The following is a 14,166-nucleotide window of genomic DNA, read 5'->3' on the forward strand; positions in this document are numbered from 1 at the left end:
AGTCTTTATTGACCTTGGGTCCAGAAACAACAACAAAAAATGATCTAAATTCATTAATAACAAGTGTTCGTGCAAACGTAGAGATTCATCTTTTATATGTGTTAAATATGCGCAAAATCAACCGATTACACTATGGCAAGAGAAGTCACTGTCTGCTTTGCTCACTTCATCCTGCATAGGCTGCAGTCTCTACAAACAAACAACTCAACGCCTGTTTAAACTGCAAGGCAGAAACTATCATATAAACTATTGTATTGTAATCTGCTCCACTCATTCTCTGGCAACCCTGGATCGAAGGGGAAAGAATTAAAGAGTGATAGAAATAAATTAATTAAATTCAATAATTTTAAATATTTACAATACTTAAATTAAAAAGAACTTGTTTCTACACGTAATTGCTTTTTACGGAGATTGCCTGGAAGTTGAAATGGGGTGAAATGATCGAGTGGTTAAGCTTTATTGTTATCCAATATAAGATCCAAATTATATTTGCCTTATTTATACTAATGGATCATCTCAGTGTGAAGCTCCGAAAAATCACTGATTTTCGCGATTTTTTTTTTAATGTTGAAATTCCCTTTCTACAAGAAACGCTGTAGCGACCGTAATGTTTTGAATTTCCATTTCAAAATTTGAGAGATTTTTTGTTCGATTTTTCGAAAATCTTAAGCTTTACTACAGGTACTACAATAGCCAGTTTGCTATTATCCATTAGAGAAATCACTATAAAATAAAAATGGCTGAACTTCTTCTTTAGATGACGCCGAGAAACAGTGTCAGCTCATTTAGAGTAAATAAAATAACAGAATTAGAAAAAAATAACTCAGTTATAAATGAAAGGCTTAAAACTTTGAAAGTGATGTGTAGTCAGTTACACAAATATAGCATAGCATTAAAAAAGAAAACGAAGGAGTAAAAATTAGTAAAGCAATCATATGAGTATTGAAGCAAAACATTCTAATATGAATATTGATCAATTATACGAAGTTGATAACGAGCGAGCTAAAGACACTGATTGGATCCTCAAAAAAAACGCTCTTCAAAAAAACTCAAGGTGACACCTATTCAATAATTAATAAGCCTTCGAAGAATAAAAATAAAGAGCAGGCAGCCAACAATGATACTAAAACCCACCGCCCACCTCCTATTATAATAAACGATGGAAAGGACTTTAATAACTTACATTCTATAAAATAAAAACCTTTTAATCAAGCTTTTGAGCAACGGCGCCTACAAACTTAATGTATTTGATGCAAATTATTATCGCACAATAACACAAATATTATTAAATGTAAATATACCTTAGTTTAGCAACGAGAGTAAACATAATAGACTCATAAAGGTAATGATAAAAAATTTACACCACTCATGTGATACACAATCTATTTTAAATGATCTAAAATTTTAAGAATAAAGAACCGCTAGATATATTTTTAGTAGTATTTGAGGCTACCGAAGACATTAAGAAAATCCACCAGATCAAAACCAAACCAAAAACTTAAAAATAAAAAGAATGACAATTCATTTTAGGAGAATGCCAATTTTCTGACGAACAAGTCCATTGTGAACACAGGTAAAGTAAAATCCTTTCTTTCCGTTTGTTAAGATACATTTGCGCAAATACAATTAAAATAAAGTAGTCCGTTATCCTAAATTTTGGATAAACTAAATAGCAATAAAAACTATCTAAGTCCTTTAATCATCGGTTCAACGCTCTTGAGAATTGTCTAAAATTCATTGATGAACAGTAACTCTTTAAGAGTAATGCTACGGAGCGCTAATGGTCTTTCCAAAAGTAAAAACGAATTAAAAGTTATATAAATATCGATATATATCTATTGTCCGAATCATTTTTAAAATTGAAAAATTATGAATTATACCACACACCACACACCACACCCGGCAAACTCAGCTCGAGTAGGGAGCGCGATATTAATCAAAAGCAATATTGAACACTGCGAGGAAGATCCGGTTAAGACGGATGAAATTCAAGCTACAACAATTTCAGTTAAAATGCACAATCACCCATGATATTTTATTGCTATGTATAGTCCACCTAGGTATAATATAACATATAAACAGTAACGTATGTATGTATATGAATTTATTAAAAAAATATGACGGAAGGTACATCATCTGTGGTGACTTTAACGCAAAACACACTTATTAGGGATCTCGTTTAACTACAACTAAAGGTCGAGAACTCCTCAATTCTATAGAAGCTGTTGGACACAGCTTCGACGAAGACAGCAGCAAACGAAGTCCTCTGCTCTCAAAACTGAACATAATAAAGGTACATCCGAACTAAGGGCACAAATTAAACAGTTTAAAAATTTTTCTTTCAAAACTTATCTGGCTAAGTTGACAGGTGATAAATCCACTGATTATTCACTCTGGAAAGCTGCAAGATATAAGAATAAACAAATAAAACATGTCGCACAATAAAAACTAAATGAAACTACATGGGCCAAAACGAATGAACATAAGGCACCTGGGTACAATTTAGTAACCGGAGAAATATTATGCAATTTACCAAGAATTGTATAAAGAAACTTGTAAACATTAAAAATAATGCATTATGCCTAAGATACGTTTCATCGCTTTGGAAAATAACTCAAGTCATAATGATATCTAAGCCAGGTAATCCTGTACACGATGTTACATCATATTGTATTATCTAAATTTTTTGAGAACGTCCTCATAAATAGGCTCAAACCAATAATCGATCGTCAACACCACATACCAACAAATCAATTTAGCTTTCGTGAGCACCATTCAACAAATGATCAGGTGCACCGAATTGTTAATTTTGTTGAAAAAGAACTTTTTTAACATGGACGTAAAATTTGCTTAACTTTACCACCTAGTTGGCAGGAAATCCTCTCTATCAATCCAAAACGAGCTGTTAATATACAATCAAGTTCTAAAGATAGTTTGGGCCTACGGAGCCCAACTATGGGGTTGGTTAAGTCAAAGCTGTATTGCCAGCATTCAGCGCTTTCAAAGTAAGGTACTAAAGACTTTAGTTAATGCTCTTTGGTACGTTAGATCTGCTGACTTGCAGCCTCATCTTGGCGTGAATTCAGTGGTAAATGAAATCTCCAAAATTGCAAAGTCTCACGTACTGAGGCTTAGACAGAACGTTAATGATGAGGCTTCCATACTAATCGAAACTACTGGGCAAGAAATCCGGTTGAAGCACAATAACATTTAGCTCTTAAGTACAAGTATTTCTCCTAACTAATTAGAATAGAATTGTTTGTTAGTATTTCATCTTTATATACTAAGTACAAATGCAAAATAATAAAAAAACAAATAAGGAAGGACTAAGTTCGGGTGTAACGAACATTTTATACTCTTGCAACTTGCAAGAATCAAAGCCAGAGAAATACTTTAAGGTGTAAAACCAATAACATAGAGTAAAATCAGCCGGATGTTCGACTAATTAGATATTTGTTATATAGGGGCTAGGCCAAGTTTTCGTTCAAATTTATCTACATATTTTATGCGCAAAGATACATTGTTATGAATAAGACCCGCTCTCTTATTTTCATTAGGATAAGTCACAAATTGGCGAAATAGGGTGTATGAATTAGCCCCCACTGAATTAACCCCCACCGGGCAAAATGACTTAAGCCCCACCAATTTCTTAGTGAATCTTTCCCCACCAAAAATGACGGAATCCCCACGAAAAAAAAATGAATTAAACCCCACGAAAATGATTTTATCCCCACCAATCGAAATGAATTAAGCCCCACCAAACGTGGGTGTTCTTACATGACAGAATCCCCACGAAAAAAAAGGAATTAATCCCCACGAAAATGACTTTAGCCCCACTTTACTTCATTTTTAATTTATTTTGCTTGCTTTAAACATCAAGTTTTTAAATCAAAATTTTAACAAAAATTCAACTATACATATGTATGTAATATTTCAAAAGAGAAAGGTTAAGAATTAAATGAAAATATGAAAATGTGAGAAAAAGAAAATAATTAAAGAAAAATATGTAAATATTCGTCAACATCTTGACGACAAAAAGGGCATTTAAATTTATTAAAATTGTTTGCCACACTCTCTTATGGTTTCTCCTTTTACGAAATGTACACTGTGATTTTAACCTTTCGTAAAAGGAAAAATTCCCTTCTATTATTTTATAATTTACAAAATTATGGTTTCTCCTTTTACGAAATGTGCACTATTAGTGATTTTAATACTTTTCGAGCGCTCGAAAAAAAATATCCCTGGTCGGTCCAAAACCCCGGTGTTCATAATTCTTCTGTGTCCAAATTCTTCTTCTTTCTGCTATAATAATTAATTATAAATTTTCCTATTATGTATTTCTCATTTTTACCAATTCTCGTTCAGACTCGTATATTGAGAATATCGATAATTCGAAAACGATCAGTGCATGAATCAATAGTGGCCATTCGAATTTACAACAGCTGTGCCATAATTTCGAACATAACCTTGCCATTTTTGTTAAAGTGAAGTGATTGTGAAGTTTTTCATATTTTTATAAAAATAACATAAAAACCAATTTCTGTTATTGATTAACTAAACAACATCAATCGAGCGCTCGAAAAAAAATATCCCTGGTCGGTCCAAAACCCCGGTGTTCATAATTCTTCTGTGAAAAGTATTACGTTGCTAACTGTTTGATTTATTTTTATAAAAGATCACGGAATTAAAATGAATTAAGCCCCACGAAAATGCTTTTATCCCCACCAATCAAAATGAATTAAGCCCCACCAAACGTGGGTGTTCTTACATGACAGAATCCCCACGAAAAAAAATGAATTAAGCCCCACCAAACGTGGGGGTTCTTACATGACAGAATCCCCACTAAAAAAAAAAAAAGAATTAATCCCCACGAAAATGACTTTAGCCCCACTTTCCGCCATTTTTAATTTTGTTGTAAAATTGGTGGGGCTTAAGTCATTTTGCCCGGTGGGGGTTAATTCAGTGGGGGCTAATTCATACACCCGGCGAAATATACTAGGTTGTTCAATAAGTTTTGTCGTTTGAAAAAAAAATCAATTTTATGATTCAAAATACACTTTATTGTTCAGTATAATCTTCCTGAACATTACAACACTTGCTCAAACGATCCTCCAATCTGTGGTCCCATCCCTGAATTGAGAATCCGGAAGGTCTGCAAAATACGCTTTAACAACCGTTATGACCTCTTCATTTGATGAAAAACGCTTGCTACGCATACATTTTTTGAGTTCTGGAAACAAATGAAATTCGCTGAGGGCCAAATCTGGTGAACACGGTGGATGCTCCAACAATTAAGTTTTAATACATGGATTTTAGCCCTTGCCAAAACGCTCTTGTGACACGGTGCATTGTCCTGATAAAAAGGTTATTTTTCTTCTACAACCCGAGTCTTTTTCACGAATTTTTTCAACTGGTCCAAAAGGTTGCAATAATATTAAGAATTAATTGTTTTACCAGTTGGAAAGTGATTCACATACAAAACTCCTCTCGCATGCCAAAAAACTGATACCATAACCTTCTTGGCCGATTTCCGGACACGAACTCGTTTCGAAGCCGAACAAATAGGTCCACACCACTCTTTAGCCACTTGTTTATATTCAGGATCATGGTGATAGACCCAAGTCTAGTCGATAGTGATGAATCGACGCACAAAATCCATTTTATCCTTTTTAAAACACTCCAAATGTCGCTGAGAAAGTCGCATTCGAATGTGTTTTGTTCCACAGTTAGCGAATGCGGCATTCATTGTGCACACAGCTTTCTAAACCCCAAAATTTCACTTGAAACATGGCTCACACTGCCTAATGAGATGTGTATGGCCTCTATTAAATCTATTTCATCTCAATCATCGTGTTTTGCAAACAGCAGCAAAATAACGATGGAGGATGGAGTCATGTGTAGAAGTTCACGCAAGTGAGGAAAGTTCTCTGATCGCCATTCACTTGGGAGTGGCCAGAAACGATTCTTTTACATATAACTCAAGCAGCTCACGACTTCCGATCTTTGACCAAGTATCCTCTGGGTAGCCTAAGAACATCCGTTTGAAGGCGAAACCTTCCCTCCGCAGGTTGTGCGCGTAAGCGTGGTCTACGCCAGTAAAGAAGAGAAGAAGAAGAAGCAAAATAACGATGCCCGTCCAGGGTTAATAACAGTTGCTGCAGAGTATTACAGTTTTGTTCACCTAACGGTTGTACGTATTACCAACAACTAATCGAGATATATATAGCGTTATATATATATATATATATATATATATAAATGATCAGGATGACGAGAAAAGTTCAAATCAAATTGACTGTCTGTCTGTCCATCCGTCTGTCCGTGCATGCTCTAGATTGGGACAGAGGATTGCAGTGGCAAGGTTCACTTGTAGGCAAAATTTATTGAAAAAGTGGGAGTGGCCCCGCCCTCTAACAAAATTAATGTATATATCTCCTAAACCACTTAAGCTACGACAACCAAATTTGCTGGGTGAAAATCTTTTAAAAACTTCTACCGACAGTGTGAAAATGGATGAAATCGGAGGACAACCCCGCTCACTCCCCATAGAACGGCACTAATAGCGCGATATATCAATAACTGAATAGCCAGAAGCCACTGTTGACATCCATGCAATAATATGCACCGATACCTCTTGTGACAAATAGCTAACAATTATTCTCTGCCTTCTCAATCTTTTTTGTAAAAATTATGTAAATATGTATGTATATAAATATTTACATTTTTCGGAGTTCGTGTTAAAGCAAAACCAATGCGCAAAAAAACATAAAATTTCTTTTACACGAACCGTGTCATTTGAAAATTGGGTAAAAAAATATTTTACTGTATGTAGCAAGTAAGGTGAGCGTATCTGTGCCGAAGAGTCCTTTTCTCTGTTATCTTACCTCTGTTATTTAACTTCTAATATTATATGTATGTATATACAAGTATATGGTATAAATGATCAGTACGACGAGACGAGATGAAATCCGGGTGACTGTCTGTCTATCCGTCCTTGCGTCCAGTACAACTTGAGTACAAATTAAGATATCTTGATGAAACTTGGGGGACATGTTCCTTGGCACCATGAAAAGTTTGGTATTTTAGACGGCGGTAATCGGACCACTTCCTAAAAAACATTAATCGATAAAATATAAAGTGCCATAACTAAGCCGTAAATTAAGGTGCAGAGCCCAAATTAAGCACAACGAATCACATTAAGGAACACCTGTGGTTTGAAAATCTTAGACCAGTGGGCGTTGCCCCGCCCCTATTAATTTTAATGTATATATCTTCCAAACCAATAAGGCGATATCACCTAAATTTACATAGAACCAATATTTTCTAATTTTCTTACGATAGTGTGAAAATAGGCGAAATCTAATGATAACACTGCCCACTTCCCATTTAAGGGTTTTCTTAAAAACTAGTAAAAGTGCGATAAAGCCATAACTAAATGCTAGAATGATAGAGATAGAAAAGAGCCAGTTCCCAATTTTTACAATGACGTTGCTCCGCTCACTTTTAGATGATAATCCATATCTCGGTATTACATTCTTCTGACATTTCAATGTCACAGTGTGGAATGAGAGCTGATCAGGCTACAACCACACCTATTTCCCATATATATGATGCCTTTGAAGTATGTCACCTTATAACCTAAAATTGTCCAAATTGAACCAAAACTGTTTAAACCCCTAGTTGCCGAATATGTGACCCCAGTGTCTATAGTTGACTTTTGTGCCGCATATATCGGTCAATGTGTGGGATATATAATTGATACATTGAAAGAATCCTTTCCTGAATGGCTTGAATCGGGTAAATATTCCCCTCAGCACCCGAACCGTACGTCATAAAATTCAGTATACTTGGTTTATAATGTTAAAGAATATACATATAATATTTATATGCAAGACTTAATAAAAGAATTATGTGGGCGAAAGAAGGCTCAGCTCGAAACGTAATCTCCCAGCGATCGTTTTGTCGAAGAAGAGACCGAGCCGATCGCCGTCCATCCGTTTGTTAATGCTGGTGTGGGGTGTTGATCAGCAGTGGTGAAAGCACTATGCTGTGTTTTATAATAACAAACAAAACAAAATAAAGAAATGGAGAATCAAGAAAAGTGAGTAATTTTGCAAATCTATTAAATTTTTTGCATATATAATAATTTCATTAATTTTAGGGATTTCAGCAACAATTAGAACCATTTGATTGGCGATTAGTATTAACAGTTACACCAGGTTTTAGAAGCTCATGAAATAGCAAACCTTTCTAATTCAACCAAACACAAAGCCTTTCATTCAATTCATGTGGAACCCATTCTTCACACTTTTGAATCTGTGTAGTGTCACTTGATTTTGACTCAAAGTATCATATTCAGCCAATATTTGGCGTCTTCAAACTTTTTGGTGGTCCTCCACGTTCCTGATTTCTCACATCAAAATCATTATCTTTGAACCTTTGAAACCATCCTTTGCATGTTACTTTGATAGAGCATGATCACCATTTAAAAGAGTACATCCAAAGGTCGAATTTCATAAAAAGCTTAAGTTATTTTCTTCTTCTTCTGGAGCGCCAACAGAAGGAAAGGAAATGAGAGTACATCCTAATAAATGTATTTATTTACTATATTTAGGTTATTTGCCGTACTTATACTACTTTACTGGCGTAGAAACCGCTTGCACGGTTATAACCGAGTTAAGAACAGCGCGCCAATCGTTTCTTCTCTTTGCAATGTGGTGCCAATTGGAGATTCCAAGCGAAACCAGGTCCTTTTACACCTGGTCTTTCCAAAGGAGTGGTGCTCTTTTACTTCCTCTGCTTCCTCCGCCGGTCGCTGCATCAAAAACTGCTGGAATAATTTCATCCATTCGGACGACATGACCTAGCCAGCGTAGCTGCTTTTAATTCGCTGAGCTGGCCAACGCGCAAGGGATCATAAATCTTAAACAGAACCTTTCTCACGAAAACTCGTAACGGCGACTCATCAGATATTGTCATCAACCATGCCTCTGCACCGTTTAGCAGGACAAGAATAATGAGTGACTTATAGAGTTTTGCTTTTGTTTGTCGAGAGAAGACTTTACTTTTCAATTGCCTACTTAGTCCAAAGTAGCACCTGTTGACATGAGTTATCCTACGTTGTCATACTAACGCTGCAAAAAGTAGAACATAAGGTGGACCAGGTGTTACGTTGTAAACAACATTAGTAACCTAAGTTGTCCAAGCATATGAAAAAATTAATTACATTAATATTGATATATCATTATATATGACCACATCTGATCCATCCCTGCTTAACACAGGACCACCCTACAAAGTAACCCACTTACATTATTGGACCACGTTTTTAACATCCTTGTCTTTCTCCAATAAAACAATTTTTTTTATTTATTACTCATTTCGGTATAACAAAATTTAGAAATGAATTAAAAATTATTCCCCAACTTAGCTCAAACCACCGCTTTGCTATACGCTGAAATGGCTGGTGCAGAGTGTTAGGTTGCTTAGTACAACGGAAATTAAGAATTTTACAGTTTCTCACAATAACTTCTGCCCTTCTAACCGGAGAACGTCCCTGGGTCAGGCAGAAGCGTTTTCAAGTGCGTGTTATAAAGATATTTTTCTTGGTTTTCATTTTCTTCATTATTACATAAAATATAAGACACATTGTTCAAATATCATTGAACATGCTTACTTGCTTAATGTCAGAAAAGACGAGATATATATTATAATACATAAATATGTACATATGTAAAAACTCATTCGTTCATCCATATCCATACATACATACATATGTATATAAATAGCCATATGCATTTACGACTATATGAAACGCGCATACAATAATACTCGTAATACAAATGCAAGGAATTGTAAACTAAATAGGTAAACACAAGACATAAATTTACACTTTAAAAACCCAAATCAGATATCATTAAACACAACACACATGTAAACAGGCAATATACAAAAAGCCCTGTTCAAACTAAAGGCTAACTAAAACAAAATAATTGTAAGACTGGTGTTTTAGCAGGAAACTAGGCGCAGTGATCTAACTGCCATCCAAAGACATACTCAACGGCTGTGAATTGACACGTCCAACACCATCTTCATGTTGAAGAGGAAAATTAACTCCTCACAAAACGAATGGATGATCTCAACAAAATAATTACAATAAAAAGGGATCATATCAAACTTTTGAAGTTTGTGTTTCTTCAAATGCACAAATTTCACACAAAGTACTTTACAGAAATTTCTCTTTCAATTAAAAAATTGTACTTTGAAATAATGGAGGAGTATTTCAAGAAGCTTAAATACTGGAAAACGAAATTTCAAGAAGGATAGTCAGAAATTACTTATAGTTCTCTTCAGCTTGATATGCGTTAGATGAATTTACCATAGAAGAAGAATCGAAAATATTTTACCGCTTTGACTCGAATTTGACAAAAGTTACAATATTTTATCTATCTTCTATATATCTATCTTCTGAAACAGAGAAAGATACAACAGAAGTAGTAGAGGGAGACAGAAAAGAAAATGAAGTTGATGAAGAATCCCTAGAAGAATTGTATGAACCTTTTTTGTAAACTATGGAAAGCAGCCAAGTTGAAGAAAAATAATATTGCGTCTGTACCAACAAGAAGAAGGTAGCTCTTCTAAAGTTATTAATACAAAAATTGATAATATAATCCGATCGTATCCATTGCCCCAAAGGATTTTATATCGATTACTTTGCAGTTGAAAACATAATGCGAAAATACTGACAACACTGGGCTCTCATCTACCCGATGAAGAGCCAAATTAAGACGTAGAAATTAAAGCCGTTGACGATGAAGGTATGACAGCAGAGTATACAGAACTGAACCCAAAAGCCATGACGAAGAAAAGGATGGGATGTCCGCCGGCAAAACATGTACAACAATCACCGAAGGACGAAATCAGTGCAGAGGAGTATACAAGTATAAAGCAAGGCATACATGCATCAATTATTGTATCAACTTCAACGAATTGAACAACTGATTGCTACGTATATGGGGCAGTTGTATGAGTTGAATCAACTGGTTGGATGAAAACATACCTGTTAAGTTTTGATTACTAATCGTAATTATTAGTAATCTCATTACTTTGTATTTGAGAGTGAAATAATTGATTACATTACGATTATCTTGGTCCCAAGTAGATTACGTAATGATTAAGATTACAAGTAATCAAAAAATAATCAGGATTACTCTGGATTACTGAAAAGAATCAAAAATAATCAAAAATAATCAAAATAAATAATTGATTCTTTTCAGCGATTCTTTTTGATTATTTTTGATTCTTTTTGATTCTTTTCAATCCAAAACCCCAATCAACTTTGGTCTTTTTGCTTTTTTTAATTTTTAATAAATTTTTTTATTCAATTTTGTACAACAAATAAAGATATTCAAGAGTCTTGAATCAAGACATAATAACTGAATGTAACACCAAAAAAATAACAAGATTCATTTATAACAAAATAACAAGAAAAATATTCATTAACACCATTTAGAATTTGCTTTCAATAACACCAATTTCTCAAATGATAAGTCCGACATTGACTGGCGCCTTGGACTATTCACTATCCCCGCAAAGGAAAATAGCCTCTCTACTGGTGCTGAGGATGTCAGGGGAGTATTAAAGGCAACAAAAGCTTCTTTTAGACCGCAATGTTTTACCCAAGTGTCGTTTGTTCTTGAATTGTCATTTAAGTAACAGAAAAAGTGATGGGTCAAAAAAGCCCGACGATCACTAGCACTTGGCTCAGGAGTAGCATTTGTTCCTTCTTCGTTATCTGTGTCTGTATAAAGATAAATGAATTTAATAAAAATAATCTAAGAATATTCAAGCAATCCTACCGTTGAGGTCAAAATCAAAATGCCCATTATTTGCAAATAATTCATTACTTTTCAATATTTGTGCATTGAAAGCACGATTATCTTTTGCATAGAAATCGCAAATTGTGTTTAAAACCCTGGTACTTATGTCCGCTGCTGTCATCTCCGGTTTTATCCTTTGCAACACCTTGATCCAGCTCATTTTAATATCTGGAGTTAGTACAGTTGCCGCTAGTGCTATATTGGCCTCCGGTTTTAAGTAAAAAATGCGTCAAACCGATCTCTCAAACGCTGCTCCAACTTAGCAACCACAGAGGAAACTTGCTGCATTTCTGGCTTGTTTTGCAGCTTATTCAATCTATTGCTGAGGGTCATCAGAGTCGGAATTAAGCAGCCTGCATAGAATATACACTTACTTAATGTGAAACCGATAAAAAATACTAATACATTTTACCGTAATTCACGTTATTTTCTCCTTGAAGGTAGTCCAAGGCACGAGCAATAGGCCCCATCAACAACTGGTACATCTCCAGATACTGCAAATCGCTCGGAGAAAATTGTGACAAGCTGAGTCTTTCGCACAAAGGATTCAACTTGTCCTTTGCCCAAAGTAACTTCGTTACTGCGTCAAACAGTGAATTCCACCGAGTTACAACGGGCACAAGCAATGTCGATCCCAAGCATTCCACAATAATTTCCGACGACTTCGGCCATTTGCACTTCCTCCACAAGGCATTGCATTTTTCGAATGTCTGCAAAATATTCTCTTTAGTACATTATAGTTCAACAAAATCGTTAACAATTTTCAGTTACCATCGAATGTTGGATATACAAAGCCTGCTCACTTCTCAAAATCTTCACGTAATCGGCGGAAGCAAGTAAATTCAGCGTGTGGCTGCAACATCGAAGATGCTTTGGCAGCAGCAGCTCGTTTTGGAAAACTGGCAAATCGTTTTCGCTTTCATCTTCAAAAGAAGTTTCAGTTTCCGTACACCCGTACTCCTTGAAAGCCTTAACAAAATTGGATCCATTGTCTGTCACCGTCATAATAACATTGGACGGGTTCAGACCAAAGCCGGCATTAATTTCGGCAATGATTTGCGCAATTTTTTCAGCTGAGTGCACGCCGAATATTCTCCTGCAAGCAAGAGCAGCCGACTTGCGTTCCAGGTTCTCTGTGAGCCAATGGCAAGTATACCCCAAAAAGCTCCGGTGGTTCCCAGACCAAATATCCCCGGTTGTACAGAAGTGTTTTACGGAGGCCATTTCCGACTTGATTTTGTGTACCACTTCACCATAATGCTCCTTCCATTTTTTTACAGCTACTTGCCTGCTCATTATCTTCATGCCACTGGTCTGCAAGAGGTCTATGAAAGACCTTCTTTCTAAAATTGAGACAGGCAGTGCTCCATCAACAATAGCATGCAAAAGCTTTCTATCGAAGGCAGCTTGCGCAGAATTGCCAAAAGGGCTGCCCGACTTCAAACTTTTGTATTCCGCATACAATTCGCTATGTTTGACCCGCAAATGCTTCACAAAATTAGAGGTCACGTCACCAGTAGCTCTTATCTTCCGATCACATCCGACACATTTTGCAATTGTCGACATCTTATTCTGATCAGAAATCTGTGAATTCATATGTATATGAATATAATTTTCAAAGTTCAATTCATTAAACACTTACAACAACACTAAACACAACAATTTAAATTTTAAAACAAACAATACTAAAACAACCCTAACTAATTTGAACCATATGCACATAAAAACTAACTTTTTCAATATCCGTATAAAATCTCGCGTTCAAAATAGTTTTTCCAGACACCTCAAAAGACTGGTTTTTTATAGAGCTTCCAGAATTTTTTTTGAAGACCCTTCTCCTTTTGCGGGGACTTGGCACGTAATTCTTGTCCAAAATTTCATCATCATTTGAGAAGTCGCTTTCTCCAAAAACCAATTGATCAGTATGTGACATGTTATCTTCAAATGGAGCGTTTTTTCACACAAAACACAATTAATAACAACTGACTGACACGTGAAGTATGAAGTATAGATTATATGATTGCACTTTATAAGCTCTTGTTTGACTTGTTAACGTAAGTGTACCAACAAGTTAACAACCGTTCTGGAATTCTAACACTACTCCCTTCAGCATTGTTGTTTTTCATACAGGTGTAAATATCAGCTACGTTCATTGAAGCTTATTCTGATGATCACAACTGGGAAATTTCGCGATGGGGCTGATTAAATTGAATGGCTGAATTGCTATTAATAATAGCAAAAATATCATCATTTATAATATAATATTTATAATAATATAATATATATA

The 14,166-nt window shown here is 35.3% G+C and overlaps 2 protein-coding genes across 2 annotated transcripts in view; one reads left to right on the plus strand and one right to left on the minus strand.

Moving 5' to 3' along the window:
• LOC105231168 (GTP-binding protein 1) overlaps positions 1 to 14,166 on the plus strand; it is a 261,542-nt gene that overhangs the window by 69,935 nt on the left and 177,441 nt on the right. The gene's annotated exons all lie outside the window — the stretch shown is intronic.
• Positions 12,093 to 13,883, minus strand: LOC105224552 (uncharacterized). Its single transcript, XM_049452697.1, has 4 exons — positions 13,612 to 13,883; positions 12,651 to 13,463; positions 12,292 to 12,589; positions 12,093 to 12,232 (listed from the first exon to the last, which is right to left on the minus strand). Exons 1-4 carry the CDS (start codon positions 13,810 to 13,812, stop codon positions 12,093 to 12,095), a joined length of 1,452 nt encoding a protein of 483 aa, XP_049308654.1. The 5' UTR covers positions 13,813 to 13,883.

This window comes from Bactrocera dorsalis, chromosome 3 (assembly GCF_023373825.1).
Source record: "Bactrocera dorsalis isolate Fly_Bdor chromosome 3, ASM2337382v1, whole genome shotgun sequence".
NCBI lineage: Eukaryota > Metazoa > Arthropoda > Insecta > Diptera > Tephritidae > Bactrocera > Bactrocera dorsalis.

Coding starts and splice junctions, on each gene's coding strand:
- LOC105224552 (XM_049452697.1), bottom strand. CDS start 13,812: ATGTCACATACTGATCAATTGGTTTTTGGAGAAAGCGACTTCTCAAAT. Junction 12,590..12,650: donor TGTATATCCAACATTCGATG/GTAACTGAAAAT, acceptor AATATTTTGCAG/ACATTCGAAAAATGCAATGC. Junction 12,233..12,291: donor AGAAAATAACGTGAATTACG/GTAAAATGTATT, acceptor TATTCTATGCAG/GCTGCTTAATTCCGACTCTG.